The sequence below is a fragment of the Cuculus canorus genome, chromosome 2 (genome assembly GCF_017976375.1).
Source record: "Cuculus canorus isolate bCucCan1 chromosome 2, bCucCan1.pri, whole genome shotgun sequence".
Lineage (NCBI taxonomy): Eukaryota > Metazoa > Chordata > Aves > Cuculiformes > Cuculidae > Cuculus > Cuculus canorus.
Window position 1 is genome coordinate 59,760,343 of NC_071402.1, and position 18,078 is coordinate 59,778,420.

An 18,078-nucleotide genomic window follows, 5' to 3' on the forward strand; every position below is an offset into this window, starting at 1 on the left:
GACAGAGAGAGAGGGCAGAATGAATGTCGCTTAAGAGATTATAGTTCTCTATCCCTTCCTGCTTTCAGCAGATTGGTCAATTGATTTGGAAGAACATGCAGGCATTTGTCAGCGCTCTCTTTCCAGTATGTGGGATTAAGGAAAGCTGTTGAAGGAACTTCTACTGATTTGCCTTTACAGCTTTTCTGATTTGAGTGGCCACAAAAGGAATGCCAGCGGAAAAAAAAAAAAACAGACTTCATGACTTGAGGAAAACGTAAGGCACACAAAAAAACACAGGACAGGATATTCACAGGTTTAATAACAAATTTCTGGAAAGAAGGCATATATGATAATTCCAGCATGTCTTATTATTCTCATTGGTGTTGATATTCAATTTATAAGTGCTTTGGCTTATGATGTTTCTTCTGTCATCCAAAACAGTAAAGAAAAAGGGACTCCTCCATCTGCAGGCACAAACAGATCAAGCTGCTTGACACACCTTTTCAAGATTTACCTCTGCTTATTTCCTCTAGCTTTACACAAGTCTGATGCAAATGACACAGCTTGCTCACACTGAATCACAGTGAATTCCCGTTCAGGGGAAAAAAAGCAAAAGAACATCACTTCCATCTCTCAATGAATTACAGCCATTGTTTTTTGTTTCCTAGTGGGTAATTGAAGGCTTTTACAGCTAGAAGAAATTATTTCCAGAGTCATAAAAAAATAGATTAACTTTCCTGACTGCTTCATTGATGTTTTAGGCAGCTTTATTCCAATTAAACTTATGTAATCTAAAATCAATGTACTTAATTTTAGAGAATAAATTATAAAGGAAAATAATTTGTTTAGTTTCTGTGAACTGCCTTATTTCCTCATATTTTAAATATGTAATCTCTGCAAGGAACAAAAGAACTCAAAATACTATTAAGTGTAATACAAACACAAACCTTTCCTTTGTTCCCAGCATCATCAGTGGCTGCACAGAAGCCAAGCTTTGGGAAGGAATGTAGGAACTTTCCTGCTGGATGAAATCTACATCCACCCAATAAACAGTCCAAATACTTGCAATGGCTACTACCAAATGCCTCAGAAGAAGGCATGGAAATATGTAGATTTGATGTATCTGTCCCCAAAGTCAGGTTTATACAGTTTCCCAATAGTTACAGAATTTTTCAGACTCAAAATATACCTTCATTGTCTATCATAAAATCCATTTCTGTATTTTTTGTGTAAAGTGTGTATGTTTCTCACCTGAAAATTGTAGAATTTGGTTTCCAATTCAGATCAATGTATATTGATTTATCTCAAGAGGAGTCTTGGCTAACTAAAGATAAATGAACTGTTTAAAGGTCATAACTAAACTAGCTTTTAAAAATTCATATTATATTTGTTCATAGAAAAAAAATAGTTCTAGACACTGAGGAGAGAATGGAGATGGGGAGATCTTCAGTTAAATAAGTACTGGAAATAGTCATTGTTACCATGTTGACAATTAGTATCAAGACTGTTAAGCTATCTCTGGGTGGAATCCACTAAGATACTTACTTCAAACTTGCTCAAGTTACATCGTTTTTACCACATGAATCTCAAGTTCTCCCATTAAAGAAGAATTTCTATACTATGATGACTTGCCTTTGTGTTTAAGCCCTGAGAAGTTTTAGATAGGCAAGGAGGTTTATTTCTGTTTTGGTAGATCATGCCTGAGTTGTACTGAATAAAATGTGAAATGTGAGAAATCTGAACTAAATCCTGTGAAAATAAAGGAAGCACTGAATTGTTACTCTTCAGAAAATATTCAAGAGATCTGCTTGAGGCAGATGGAATATTGATCAAGAAATATCCAAAACTTAAATAAAATTTTTGTAGTATAAAAAGTAATAATTTGTTCTAATCAATCTTTTCAATCTCAGCTGAAAATGAGATTTTCCTCTCTAAAATATAAAATAAACTCAAAATCCTAATTTACAATAGCATATGCAAAATTCCTTACTAGAACATTAATTACTCTTTCTGGTAAAACTTTACAACTTCATTTTACAGGCAGACGTTAAACACATAATCACACTATCATTTAAACTGAAAGATTCTCTCTTGTGTATATAAGCTTTATTTGGTTTACTGCTCCTTTTCAAAACACTCTGCTGATCTTCTACTACCAGAAATATATAATATGAGCTTTTGCTGCAAAGATGATAGGAGGAAGAGGGAGAGTTTTTAAATACACTTTTTCTATAATTCTACCATGAAAGGAAAGGATATATTTTGTGATACTTTTCTAACTTTACAATTAGCTATCATCATGCTTCTAGGGGGGTTGCACCAGTGATGCATTTAGTCTAAGAAACAGCTTTAATTTACAAACATGTTTAATGACTGCATAGCATTCAGCGGATTGTCTTTGTTATTTTAGTGGAAAAGTATCAAAGCATCTCTATATTTCTAAAATGGAGTACATCTGACTGACTCCACAGTGAAAGCCAAGCAGGCATAAAACAAGTTTTCAGTTTTGGTTTGCATTTTAGTTCTTCTGGCTTGTTTTTTTTCTTCTCATAATGGTTGGGTTTGTTGCCATTAATCTCCCTATTTCCCTGGCTTCTCAGGTGAGCAAGAAAACTGGCTGGGAGTGCCAAAAGAAACACACTTACCCCGAATGTCTTAGACTTACATGTGTTTAGTTCTTATATTATACTCACATAATAATATTGTCTTCTAAAATTAATATTTGTAGAATAGGCATCCATTTCCGAGGGCGTAAATCCTTTTTCCTCTTCTTTTCCTATGTCAAGAAATGTAAACTATACTGCCTGTCAATTTTTTTTCTCTTAATTTTTTTTCCCAATCAAAGCTGTAATTTACTTACACAACAACGTGGTGAAAATCATTTTCCCTCCATCCTCTCAGACCAAATTTACTCTCTGGCTTCCGAACTCTCGTGCTGGGCTTCATTTTATGGCAAATTTTCTATAGGCTGGTTATGAATCCTTGTGAAAGGAGCTTTTGTAATGAAAATACTACCTGGTCAGGAAATACTTGCCATATTAGAGATCAGCAGAATTATAACAGCAACAAGACTGAACAGTACTGATAAATCAGCCTGCAGTAGTATAGCATTTTCAAAGGGAGTACACTATCTCCACTTTATAAATTTTTTGTCAGTGTAAATAGTTTTTTTCTTCATTTCACTTTAGATACTCTAATATGAAATTAAAAATCCACTTTCACATCACCTCTGTAGTATCAGTGGAATTGCATGAGGCCCGCATAGTGTTTTGTGGAATAGTGTATCCAAGGGGAAATGTCGACATGAATTGAAATGCAATAGATATGTAACAGTGAGATATTCCGTATCATCAAAGAGATATGTAATGTATAAATTTGCATTTTTGCATTGCATTTTTTAGGAAGATATTTCATGCTAAATCAGTAACAGATTTAAGGGGTGATTTTTTTTTCTTTAACAAGGTATCTGATAAGATCTGTTTTTTGACTGGTTGTTTAGTTTGGCTCTGATAAAAATATAACAAGAATATTCTGAGGAAGGGAAAAGTAAATAGTGAGCTAATAAATTGGTAAACCAAGATGATAACACTGCATACATAGCTACCTATTTTACATTATTCTGGTAGATGTAATTTTAGAGGATGTAAAAGAAAATTATACCGGAAATCTATTTATGCACAGAGATCAACAATCAGTTGACTCTCATGACGACTTACTGCACTACAAAGGAATCAGAAGCAAAAGAAGACAGCAAAGTGTGCAACTTTATCTACTTAAATACAGCAAAATATCACTTCTTGATCCACTCAGTTACTGAATCCACACAATTTTATCCTTCTTTCCTATTTGTTTCTTTTTTCACTGCCTTTGTGTTCTTCCCACTTTTCAGTTATTCCAGGAGCAGTGTAATTTTTCTGAGTGTTTTCTTTTGTTGGTTTATGTCCCAATACGGCAAAGTGCTGTCAAGATTAAAATAATATTCTTACTGGAGATTTTCTTAGCTGCTTTCTCTCCCCCCTTGCATTAGCCTTTCCCATATACACTTAGGATCAGAGCAATGTTTTCTTCTTACTTCTTGCATTTTGCCTTCGTCTTATCATTTGTCAGCATTCTCCTCCAATTCAAATGTTCTTTGAAGTGAAAGAAATTGTCACTTGCAGAAATTTCTCCTCTACTATTTTCTTTTTCTTTTACTTAGCATTACTAACATGACATGTTTCAGTTTAGTTAAGTTTCTGTTTTAAAAGATTTTTAAGTGTTGAGTTTGAATAGGAAAAATATTGCCTGTATTTTGTATTAAAATGCTTGGGTTTTGTTTACATCTGAAATAATTTTACTTTACTTTGGACAGGTGTAAAGTTCAGGAACAGAGTTATTATTATAATAAAGCTCAGTTTTACAAGTTATGTGGAAATGTTTTATATTAGTTTATGTTTGACTGAATCTGTGGTTGAAAGGATAGATTAGGTCAGGGATGCAAGCCTATACTTTTTGTACAAAGTACTCAGCCCTTTCAGGTAGCTTTGTTAGGGCACTCATTCTAGATTATATGTAGAGTCTTTAAAAACTTGGTGATCATATTGACACATTTCAGTGCTAAACTGCACATATTTCTTCTCAAAAGCATTTCTTCAAGGTCACAATGCCTGGATCTTTCAATATGAAACAAAATCTTTGACCATAATCACTTCTCCAACACACACAAAATGTATTATTTGTTTAATGACATTGAGTAAACCACAACTCTCCTAATATAATGTGCCATGAATGTTTTCTTTAACAGATTTGAAAAAGGGTAGTTTGTTTTCTCTTATGAAGAGAAATGACTAAAAATAAAGTATTGCATCATATCACATAATAGTTTGGAGTGGAAGATGGCTCTAGAATTGATTCATCCCCGCTGCCTGCTCAATATATAGATAGTGTGAATCAGGGGTCTCTGATAAATACTATAAAATCACTAAACTGAAAATTTTAAAGTATCTCAGCAAAAAATGTCATTTGTGACGAATCTGTGAAACCAAACTTGGACATCTTTCTTTCAGAGAGTTTTCATCTGGAAAAATCTATTTGTTTTGAGGCAAAGTCAGGCGTTAGCCTAATTTTGTATTAATTGAGAACGTGATTATGCCTCCTTCAGCAGTATTGGCATCGTCAAGGAGCTGGACTCATTACGGAGGGAGAAGCGAGGCTGGTTTGATATTGCAACATTAGCACAAGTGTAAAAAGCTGCAAGGATAAAATAAATTAATCTCTGTAAGGACCACTTCAGTATGTATAGAGAAGACAGCTTAAGAAAGCTAAGTACAAGCTTACCGTCTTTGCCTGAGTGTTGGCTCAGAGTGCAGGATTTAAAAAAATTGCCACTCCATTCAGATATTTTCCTTTATTTAATCTCTCTGTAGTTCAGATATGCAGACATACATTTATTAATATTACAAATAGAAGAGATTAAGTCAAAGAGATGTTATATGCAAAATAAACTATTTTTCCCATATATGTGTCATATTTTGGCTTCAGAAATGGAGGCAGAAAGGAGAAAGACTATTGCATAATGTCAGATGTGTGCAAGAAACTTTTCAACCTCCTAGGTGGAGATTTTAGGGAGCAAGTGATTATAAATGTCTCCTAGCTGTATAAATACACAGAGGCATAGAAACCTGGCAATATGGATTAAAAAGATGCATTACTGGAAAAAAAAACTTCAATCAACAAAATAATCAATTAAAATTAGAGGGCAAGGTAAACCTTTTCATCCTTGAGAAAAGTGTGGTTGATGTTCTGATATTTCTGCTGCAGGTACTACATCAGCTTGTGATAGCTTAAGTAGGCAATATACAGTTTATATGCAGTAGGAAAGCATGTATTTAAAAGCACTATCTGGAAACATACAATCTCAATTAAACCAACTTGATCTTTCATCAATAAATTAGTTTTAGTTATGTGACTCAAGACACTGCTTTTAAATACTTGCCATTTTAGGTAGCGATGCAGATGAAATAACATTGTTTTTTTTCTATGCATAATGTTTACAAGCAATTCACATTACTTGTGGGTATTGAAACAATTATCACTATTGCAAAGCCCTAAGGAAAAGCATTTTCTTTGTTTCAAAATATTGACATGTAAATGTACTTTTCACAAAACTCCAGCATTCTTATGCCAAAAGTGAAATACTAAAAAGCTTTTCCCTAAGACTCAAAAAATTGACATATTGTAAATTTACTACTTTTAAATTGCCTATCCTGCAATATTTTCTGTATGTGTATGTAAAATTTCTTCTTTTCTAGAGGCTGAATTGATAGTGATGCCAAAAAATTTTATTAAATAATACTCTTACAGTTCTGGAAAGTGTTAAGGTTCTGTAACAATTATATTCTACTCAGAGGTTTCATTACCTTGATGCTGGCACAAAAAATTATTCATTTCATTTCAGTTTCTAAAGAAACTAAAATGTTATTTCTTTAGGAATAAAAAATGAAATATTTTAAAATGTTAGAAGGGCTGTTTTTTACATTTATTGTTAATATATTTCCTATATATTTTTTAGTAAATTTCAATTATTTTTATACAAAAATCTTTCTAAGAAATAAATTAGACCATTTTCTAAAAATCTGATTCAAATATTATGTTTCCTGATATTCATTTTCCCTTCAGAAAGATAAATATTTAATGAAATGAAATCCAATTTTAGATTTTAGAAAATATAGAAGTTGGACCCCAGCTGTGTTTCCTGGAGTTTTAATTCCAACTATAGTTAAACTCAAGGGAAAATTTGTATTTCTTTCTTTGGAACTGAAAAGACCCACAGTTTCATTTTCAATACGTATATGGAAATCAATATGCTGTAATGCAGTTTACGCTGGTTTTCAGTTTCCAACTGCTCCCTTCCATCGCATCTTTTTGTGAGTGACAGGATAATTTCTGTATCAATTAATGCCTTTCCAAACCAAATGCGTTGTTACTGTGAAATAAGTGTTTTGCTTTGTAGCCGTTTATCCTGCTATGAAACTTTGCTTTAGTTATTCCAATCACCTAGCAGCAGAAAAGGAAAAGCTGGTTTGTCATCAATAGCTCAATAGAAGAGACTGTATATTCAGTACAGAGAGCTGGCAGAATTTTAACCAGTATCAGTTTATAAATAGGATAAAAGCAATCATTTATTTTCTGCCTTAAATGAAAGTATCATTTTTGGTGCAATAATAGCCACTTAACTGATTTGAGATTGTAATAGGGTTTTTTTTCTTTTGAGGAAAATTTCCTTTATCCAGAATAAAATGTGGTGTCTCTTTCTTTGCAACAAAAACTCTTAGAAGATAAAGGCTTCCATCTGAAATAAGCAGTCATAATAATTTAGTTTCTTGCAGTGTTTTCATTTTCCCTAGTGAGCTTTTCAGTGCATAGCTATAGTGCCTTTCTCATTTTGTCCCGTGCCTTAACAAAACTGCTACGAAGAAAGAATATTACAAATTAAAACATATCGAGACACTCTTTCCTGTCAAAACCACAACCTCAGTACAATCTGCAGGCCTCCTCCATTGTAAATAGGAGCTTTCACTGTTATTGTGAAGGTCCTTGGAGAACATATATCTAGATTAAAGCCTGGTACTAGTTTTGTGAACTTTTTCTGGCTGAAGGGTTGCATTTGTTGTCCAGTGGGACTTCTGTGAAGAAACAACATACAACTAAAACCTTACTACGATTTCATTCTGAAGCACATTAGCTAATCAGGTTTTTTCCACCTCCTTGCAATGTCCTTTGTTGAGAAAACTTTATTGTCTCTGTTTAGCTGTTTTCCAGATGCTTCTGTTTATTGTAAACAACAGGATTTTCCAATTAATATTTCTAAAAGGAAAAGATTGCTTTGCAATGCAACAAGTGATTCATTTTATTTTGTCTTAGTTTGTGCTAATTGATTCATAGAAGTGTATTTTGAACAACTGTATTTTTCTATAACATTTATAGAAACATCTATAGCAATTACAGTGTTCTTGTCCTCATGAAGTCTCAGAGCACTCCCAAGTACAAATACACAAAACATAATACTAATAAAGTTATCCAATTGGCTTTAATTTAATGACTTCAGTTTTGTGCTCATAATCTCGGGAATGGAAATGCCACATTTTATTTTCCAAAATAAATTTTATTATTATTACCTAGAAAAGTAAAACTGCATTAGAAAAACATTATTTTTTTTAAGTCATCCTTTCAGAGATTAAGAAATCTGAGATAAAAGCCTGCTGTGCAGCTGCAAAAAAATGCTTTTTTATTTCACCTAATCTCTATCTAATATGAGGTACTTTAAAGGCCTGCAGCAGAAGCTGAAACACAGGAGTCTCTGTTTCTATTAATTTTTAATCATTGTACTGCAAAAATATACGCTTATATTAGATCTTGTATTAGAAAAGCTTAGTCACAGGGTTTCAAAACTGATCCTGCATCACAGAAGTGAGCAGTCTGGTATCAACAGCTTTTGCCTGCATTTGGTCACGTGTTGCTCGAGTGTGGTCAGACAGGAGAAAGTGAACATTTTTGGTTGATTTTTACATTACAGAAAGTAACTTTGAACCTTATCCACAGGCAGAGGAGAATTTTAACACAGGACTTGTGCATCATAGATGAGTTCTCTAACCAAAGAATATCAGATGAAAGAGTCTTGAATTCTTGTGTTGGAAAAGAAAAATATGACCTATGTTCTCATTTAGAACAGAAAAATGTTTGGCAGCTGCCTTCTGGTTAGGAATTTGAATTCTGAATCCAAAGCAGTGAGAAACATCACCCAAGAAGCAGTAGTGAGGGAACTCTTAAAGCTTATCCCTGGATCTTTTCTGTTTTCTTCTTTTTTTTTCTTTTCATTTAGCTGAATATTGCAAGTTTTCTCTAAGAAGTTGAGATCAATCTACTTATATGTATACCAGTCATTGCTGTTACTAGGAAACCATTGGTTTTTTCCTCTAAAGAATTGTTATAAATAAGCGCTATGTCATGAAATAAGATCCTTGTGTGTACTGCCTCTTCTTCCAACGTAATTAAGATGAGGAAAAAGCTAATTTTCTTGTAATTTGCCAGGTTACACTAAATTATATTGATGAATCATTCATACCTAATTGCTTTGGACTGCAGCTTCATTGCATTCTATGATCCTGAGAGTGAATTGAAAGAAAAGGATGAAGTAGACTTAATAATACCTTTCCAAGGTCCTGTCCTAGAACAGAAAAAAAACCCCAAACATTTCATATTTAAGACACAGGAAAAAAACCTCTCCCAGTACTGGGTTCTTCAAGTCACAAATTGTGTGTTAATCAAATTCCACTTATGTTGACTTCAGATGATCTGTAAAGCAGAGTTTAGTACTCTTGAAAAACCCACAAACAGCATTATTCTTCTCTCTTAAACTTTTAAGGCCCGAATATGACACAGAAAATACTACTGCTGCAGGAAGCTTAGAAAGCTGTGGAACTTAAATTCTTTACTGCAAAATCTTTAGTTTCAAAATCCTTACTGCAGACATAAAGAGTAACTGCAGATAAGTTGCAGTACCTAAGACTCCATAAGGCTGATCAGCTGTACAAGTATTAAAATAATATTTAGTAGGAATCATGGTATCATAGAATCACTAGGTTGGCAAAGACCCAACCTAGTTGAGTACCCAGGGAACATCTTACCTTCCTATTAAAGACTGACGCAAAGAAGGTTTTAAGTGTCTCAGCCTTATAGTTATCCTTTGTCACAATTGTTCCTCCTGCATCCAGTAAAGGATGGAGAATCTCCTTGGGCCTCCTTTCGCTATTAATCTATTTGTAGAGGGATTTTTTAATATCTTTCATAGAATGGGCCAATCTAAGTTGTAATTGGTCTTTAGCCCTTCTGAATTTATCTCTATATGATCTCACTTCATCTCTGTAGTCCTCCTGAGATGCCTCCCCTTCCTCCAAACTCATATATTTTCCTCTTTTTGCTGATTTCCATCCAGAGCTCTTTACTCAGCCAGGCTGGTTTTCTTCCATGCCAGCTCATTTTCTGGTATTCGGGGACAGCTTGCTCTTGTGCCATCAGGAATTCTTTCTTAAAGAGAATCCAGCCCTCTTGGGCTCCTTTGCCCTTAAGGACTGTCTCCCATGGAACATTATTAACCAGTCTTCTGAACAGTCAAAAATCTGCCCTACAGTAGTCCAAGATGACAGTTCTACTGACACCCTCCCCTTACTTCTCCTAGAACTGAGAACCCTGTCATCTTGTGATCTCTATGCCCCAGGTGTCCTCCAATTGTCACATTTCCCACAAGTTGTTCTCTGCTAACAAACAGCAGGTCCAGCGGGGCACTGGCCCTAGTCAGCTTACTCACCAGTTGTGTTAGGAATTTGTCTTCCACACACTCCAAAAACCTCCTATACTGTTTCCTCTCCTCTAATATGCTTCTAGCATACATCTCGTAAGTTGAAGTCTCCCACAAGAACAAGGGCTAGCGATCATGAGACTTCTCCGAGTTGCTTGTAGAACAACTTGTCAGCCTCCTCACCCTGGCTGGGTGGTCTATAGCAGACTCCCACCATGATATCCGCCTTATTAGGTGAACCTCTCATTTTCACCTATAGACATTCAATCCTATCATCACCATCAATGAGTTTGAGACTGTTAAATCTCTCTCTAACATAGAGGGCTACCCCACGCCTCTCTTTCCTTACCTGTCTCACCTGAAGAATCTGTAGCGAGCCATGGCAGCACTCTAGTTATGTGAGTCATCCCACCACGTTTCTGTGATGGCAATCATATCATAGTCCTCCTGCGTTACAGTACTTTCTAGTTACTCTTCTTTATTGCCCATGCTGCCTGCATTGGTGTAGATACTTCAGCTAGGCTGTTGATCCTACTAATTTCCTAAGAGGAATAGTCTTACTTTCTAAGCAACTACTCACTGATCTACCTAACCCTTCCGTGGAGCCATTTAAAGTGTTATTCCTCACTTCCTGTGAGGTGGCAGACCAAGGGTCCTTGCCAACACACCATTCCTCAGACACTGGAGTGCCATTCCCAGGCTTTCTTTCTGTCAAGCCTGGTTATGTCGCCCTGCACCTTCACATCTAGTTTAAAGCTCTGTTAATGAGCCCTGCTGTCTTCTTGGTGAGTATCATTTTGGCCCTTGGGGTAAGGTGTACCCTATCCTTGTATAGCAAGCTGGATGATTTCCCTGTCAACCCATGATCAAAGAACCCAAAGTTTTGCTCCTCACACCAGGTTCGGAGAGAGTTATTTATTTCCTGCCACTTCTAATTTATTCCCTTGTAGTTCCCAGTAGCTGGAATGACAGGGGGGAAAACAAATTTTCTTAGTATTTTCATAGATTGATGTCATAGTCTTCAGACTGAGCTGTGACCAGGTGTCTTAGATCTTTTGGCTCTATTTGACTGTGTCTTTTAATCTTCTGGATCTGAGACTCTCTCTATCTCTCTGACTACTATGTCCTACCAGTCAGGGAAGAAGTCATTTATCGTCATTAACAGCTTTGGTTACAGGATGGCTAAAATTGGTCCTGTTGTGAGATTTAGCAGCTACAAATTTTCTTTTAAAGAAAGGGATGTTCTCGCAGCTGAAGCACACATCCAGGAAATGGAAGACCTGAATTTAATTTCCTTTTTAAAATTAATAGGTTCAAATTAATCTTCTGTATTGTAAGAGGCTGCCTTGATACTTTGGCTAGACATTAGTTTAGTAGGGGCACTCTTTATCATTGTATTAAAGCTGCACTATTGTACAGAAGTGAATTCAAAATTAATTAAATGAGATACAGCACATGATACAAATAGGCCTGAATTTATGGAACTCCCTTGGTTGGCCACTGTCTTTACTCCTGCTCATTGTCACAGGGACTGTTTCTGTGGTTTACATTTTTTGTATAAATTACATAAAGAGAATGGAGGAAAATTACTGGTTTTTTCCTCAGTCTTCATCAGAAGGTGCTCTAGCTGCACTTCCCAAGTTGCAGAAGGTAAGGACAAGGACTGGGAAAATGAAGAACTGCCAACTGTAGGAGAAGATCAGGTTTGAGACCATCTGAGGTGCTGATCTCATCTCTCTGGTGACCAATGGTGGGACCCAAGGGAATGGCAAGAAGACATGCCAGAAGCGATGTAGGTTGGATATTACGAAAAGGTTCTTCACTCAGAGGGTGGAAGAGCACTGGAACATGCTTCCCAGGGAATTAGTCATAGTATTCAAGAAGCCTTTAGACAATGCCCTCAGACACATTGTATGAATTTTGGAGTTGTCCTGTCCAGGGACAGGAGTTGGACTCAATAATACTCGGGGTACCTTCCAGCTTAGGACATTCTATGATTCTGTGATTATATATAACCTCGATATTCACGTGCCTGTCTGAGGAATGATCTCGTACATCCTCTTCTCAACCAGTGTTCTTGGCTGTATCCCACCTCCAACTCATTTTGAAATTACAATCATACTGTGTTTACCTAACAAACTGGCATCCTATTTGAAAGACAGTAAGTGCATAAAGTGGTGTTTGTGTGACGAATCCCTTTGAAACCACTGGCATTACTTCCACCAACTCAGCAATGCTTGAGGTAGATGAGAAACGCATTAGTTCTTCATCAGCTGTAACAAATACAGCTGAGATTTATAGGGCAGGAAATCTATAGATATGATATTCTGTAATTTGAAAAAAAAAATGACCCTAAATAGTGTCTGAGTTGACTCTGGAACCTTCTGCCTCTACTGGGCATCTGTCTCCCATCCCCGCCTCAGGTATGTGCAAAACTCTCCTCTGCAGACGCACCAAGGCACAATGTGACACATTTGCTCTCCTGTTGTTGGAAAAACTTTAATTTAGCTGAAGAATTAGGGCTCAATTAAAATAAGATTAGAATTATAAGTTATGTATATTGTATTTAGCATTTGATATATATTGTGTTTAGCTTTTAATTTTGTTGATCTTTATAGTTAAGTTTGTGCAGACTTTGCGTCTGTCCCTGTAGACAGTGACGGTTTTCTCACAAACCACATATAACCTTCACAAGTATGATATTAGGGAGTGCTTAGAAAGAATGTACTAACAACCTTATCTGAGCAGAGCCTATGCTTTTACTAACAACCTTATCTGAACACAATCTACATTTGTGAAGGCCAGAAGCATACCAAGGGCAGTCAAGTGAAGATAAAGAAATGCTGGTGTCCACACAAATGATGAGACAAGCCTCAAATACATGTGCATGAAGAAATGATGTAATCTGTTGAATATACATTAGATTGTGAAACACTTAAGGGTTAAATTGCGGACGTGCCAGGATCGTCTTGGAACCTGATTTGGGTTTGAATACCCCTGGTTCCCGGGGCCTCGAAATAAAGCACCACATATAACCTTCCTGGAATGGTTATGTGTTTGTCTCTATGCTAACACTGTCATCACCCTGGTGTCACAAAGCAATACAAAATCAGTCCATCTGAGTCCATGTCCGCAATGAAAATCTTCAAGCGAATTAAAAGCCAAGTTACATCTTAATGTCCTTCTCCCACAGGTCACAGCCTCGGCTCAGTGAAGGTGTCTCGGGCGCAGACATTTCCAAGCTACCCGTCAGAGCAGGGCGAAGAGCACCAGCAGTCCCTCTCTCTGGCCAGCAGCTATGCCTTCAGCTACGGCTCAGGCTTGGTGCAATGACAGCTGGGGCGGCCGACCGAGAAAGACAGTCGAGCCTGAAGCCTGCCACCCGGGCCAGGGAGGCACCAGTCCCCTCTGCATCCACCATTTGCCGTGAAAAGTGATGCCTACCAGCTCCAGCCGGGTCACCGCCAATGCGGAAACCTGGAGAGGTGGCTTCCCCAAAGCAGAGGCTAAGTCTTTATTTATTTATTTTGCTGTTCCTTTTGTCAATACGTTCAGGAAGGAGGGGGGTGGGGGTGGGAGGGAAAGGGACACGTTCGTGTTGTGAGAAAGACTGTGTTAGCGTGAAGGTTTCTGCATGACCGGAGAAAGCCCATTCTGGGGCTTCGTTACGATGGCACATTCAACATTGGGGCCTTCCTACCCGCCTCCACCAGCAGGCCAGCCTGTCTTCACTCATGGCATATTTACGTCCTTGCTGCAGCCCACTGATCTCTGCTGGAGTCACCGAAATATCACCAATTCGAGACACAGTGTCAGTGCTGCAATGGTCGTCTTCAGATCCAAGTGAGTTCACTCATTACCCTAGAGTGACAGATGTTTTTTGAGCCAGATGCCAACAGATACTGGAGTAGCAGGCTAATATGGTTTGCAGGGAATAGAGTTTCATGCATTAAGGTAAGGTTATTGCCTGGTATGGCTCTAAACTTAAATTCCCAGGACACAAATTCATCCCTTACTAATAGGTGCATAATTCTAATGACACTCCTGGGAGCTGTGAACATCCATATCAGTACCACAGTCTCATCCTCAAAGCTGCTGTGAAGTCCTCTTCTTTGCAAATTATTTAGGTAACCATGCCTGCAAGCCTAACTTTAAAGAGCAGGAAAACTGTTCTTCAGACAAATAAAAGCAGTCCTCATACCCGGATGGCACCTGTCTGTGCCACAGCTGGGACGTATATGGTAGAACTGAGCTCTGGTGTTGTCTTTCTGGTCGGCATTACTTTGATTTTCTCTGTTTCCTTCTCAGATTTCTGTTTTAGATGCATATTGTATCTTGTATGATCACGTGTCAAGCATCATTTTATTTTGGAAAGAGGGATGAGTACATCTCAATGGAGGTTTTCAGTCTTTGGAAGACATCTTTAAAAAATTAACTGTAGTAACTGTGTTTATAATCTGTAATAAGGGAATAAGTTGGAAGGCATACCCTTAGGTGGGGAACAAATTTTACCTATGCTGAACATTTAGATCTTTGTAAATGGCATCAAATATTTATGTATTTCTTGTGATGCCCTGAAATGTTTGAAATTGTGGGAAGAAAAATCTGCCCTCTTGTTATGATCTGAGCAGCCTTTTGTTCTCTTTCTAGTGTGAAACAATTGCCATGATTACCAGAGGGATTCATCTCATTAATTGTTTCTCAGGAGAGGTTGAGGAGGGAGGAGACATTTAGACTTTTTTGAAATGAAACAATCAGTTTTATGTACCATAATTTAACTGAAAAAAATGCTGTTGGGTTGTTTTTTATATGCATATATATGTATGTATGTACGTATTAAAAAGTATGGAAGAAACTTCTGCTTTTGATTAAGTATTTACTGATACAGTATGTCCAACTCTTTTCCAACCATTTTTCAGGTTAAAAAACCTTACAGCTTTCTATACCTCAGTGAACAGCTGCTGAATGAGAAAACTTTGTGATCCACTTGAATGAAACACTTCTACCCCACCACAATCAGCTTTATTTATTTTTCCTCTTTTTCCCGGTCTCATTCACTACCTCTTTTCCTTCTCACAGTGCTGCCATACTCAGGAATAGAACGGCTCCCTGCAGAGAGTGTTTTGATGAGTTAAAATGAAAAACTGCTCTCCCACGCTGTCAGGGAGCTGTAACTATGGTGCTCTCTGAGCTGTACCCATCAAGGAAGCTTCATTCACAGTTTTATTTCAGAAAAAAAATTCTAGTTGACATATTGCTTTGGGAAAATTTCCAGTTTGCAAGTGTCACAGGCAAAATGTGATAGAAAGGGACGGATACTCTGCTGGTGCAATTCCACTGTTCAATGCCGCTTTTGACAGGTATATACCTTTTGAGGAACTGGCTAGTTATTTTTATTCCTATGCAACTGTGATTCTTTCACTTGCCCTAAAATTATGTAATTGCTTTAAAAATCCTTAGATTAAGTTTGCAATACGTTCTGCAGATTTCTATGCTGTGTCTATGTAATTGTTTTTCCTCCGTGACTTGAATACTAGTCATTTAATACTTACATATTCTACATAGTCCAAAAGTAGGGAAAGGGCGAAACAGGAGAGTATCAAAACTGCTGTAAATATAGTTCCAGTGCCCACATACTTTAAGAACGTGTCTAAATCCTAAAGTCAGTATTTCAGCTGTGTTTAAATAAAAAGCATTAGGTCTATACTGCATCCTCTCTCCATTTTCTGGGGAACACTTGCTATCTGTCACAGATGATGTTGCCTTCTTATGCAGCGCATGACTATTGTCTAGTTAATGAAACTGTAGATGCTATGTCCAAACAAAACAAAAAAAAAGGGGGGGCATGGATTGGTCTTGTATAGGAATTTGACTATTTTTTTTCATTACGTAATGCAGCTATCCTCTCAACTCATACATTTATAACATCTGTCACATCACATGTTGTAGCAATAGGCAGAAAAATGCACAAAATCAACAACAAGCAAAGCTGACCTATGGGGAACTTATTTACTGTGAAGAGTAAAAACAACCACACTGGAAGTTGAAAATAAGGATGCAACTTTACAGCATAGTGTAACACAGTCTGAGAAAACTGGGCACCTGAAGCACGAAGGTATTCAACAGACAATGGTTGTTGCCATTAGTGCCACTCCAGAATAGCAGATGATATCACTGCAGCATTTGTGTATTCACATAGCTTCCAGAAATGTTCCTCAGAAGAGCTCCATGAGAACCAGACAGGCACTGTGCCAACAGTTTGCCAGAAAATTCTGATTTCAGGGAATCACTTTAATTTCTGGCATATGCCTGTGGAGTGATTCCTCAATGACACTATTTTGTACAGCTTCTAGTGTTTCCGCCAGAAGGAAAACTCTCTTCTGGCACACATGATAGAGCTGCCTGCCTAGAGACTGCAAGGGCCTTTAAATAGGCCTGGGAACCCCCATGGGTCCCCGTTCAAGTCTCGGCTTTCTTCCTGCGCAAGGCACACAGATAATATATTTACTCCTGACCCAAGAGGAGCTCTCTGTTTTCAGGCAACAGGCTGTGAAGAGATGGAAGGCAACAGAATGTCTTCAGTGGTAACCAGATGCAACTGGTACAAATGGAACTTGGCATTAGTACATTATAAAAGAGAAGGAATAATAAGATACTATCACTTTCATTTTGGTTCTGAGGGTGTGTTATGAATATATAACTGTAATCAGGACTGATTTTTTTAGAAATTACCCTTAATATATTCACCGTATGAACAAATAACATATAGCATTACTAAATATAGTTACTCATATATCTTAACTGTGAATATTATAGATTGATGCATGCTGGTACTTTTGATTTTGAAGTCACTTGGTGCAGAAAAAGATAAATTGAGGGAGACTGGTAATAAATCATTAAATGGCACTAAGGTACTGGAGTGGCCCCATTTTTCAAACAGCTACATTTTATTATTGATAGTTTAAATCACCTATGAGTATATGCCTTTGAAAATAATTTGCCTGCCTATGTAAAGGAAAAAGAAGATGTTGTAATGTGGAATTTGCTGTCTTACTGAGTAAATGTTTAGACTTCACTTTCTGTGGTAGACTCTGATTCCAGCTCCTCACATGTATGAAGTCCATGCAAACTTCTGTTCTTGAGTTGTTGGGTTTTGTTTTTTTCCCTAAAGCTAGCAAATAAAGCTTGAAAATGTATTGACAAACCAAAGATGTTTGTTAGACAGCAACTATAGCTCCTCTCTTTGGTTTTGACAAAAGTCTACCATGACATTTTGGGAAAATACTTCATTTCACAGCACGTGATTAGAAATACTGATGGGAAGCAACAAATAAATTTCTAATCAAGCTTTGTTCCAAGCTATTAAGACTTTACTGGAGGAGGGAATGAAATTGAAAGTCTGTTAAAAGTGCTCTCTATATCAATAATTTAAGTCGTGGCCTTCGGGCATCCGTTTATTTAGCAGTTGCTAAGTGCAGGCAGTGTGTGAAGACCCCCACCCATTCATGGGAAAGAGAAAAAAAAAGAGCACTAATCAGATCTCTGAATTGCATTTATCAGAAAAGGAGTGGACATCATGTTTGTTCAGTTTTCTAGTCCTATAGTCAATACTGTGAGGAGTGGTGATTTTTGAGATATTTGGTCATTAGGAACTTACGAAGACCACCAGCCTGTAGCACATAAACCTCTACTCAGCTCACCAGCCACATTTACTTGTTTTCATCTGGTAACCTAGAAACTGAGAAAATACAAGTCTCTTG

The 18,078-nt window shown here is 37.0% G+C and overlaps 1 protein-coding gene across 1 annotated transcript in view; it reads left to right on the top strand.

Annotated features, from left to right (window-relative positions):
* The window catches only part of DOK6 (docking protein 6), a 250,579-nt gene extending 236,714 nt beyond the window's left edge, over window positions 1-13,865 (top strand). Inside the window, exon 8 of the mRNA XM_054059033.1 lies at window positions 13,512-13,865. Within this exon, the coding sequence (XP_053915008.1) occupies window positions 13,512-13,651 (140 nt within the window). The 3' untranslated portion in view covers window positions 13,652-13,865. The remainder of the gene's footprint in view (window positions 1-13,511) is intronic.
* Window positions 13,866-18,078: the final 4,213 nt, after the last annotated feature.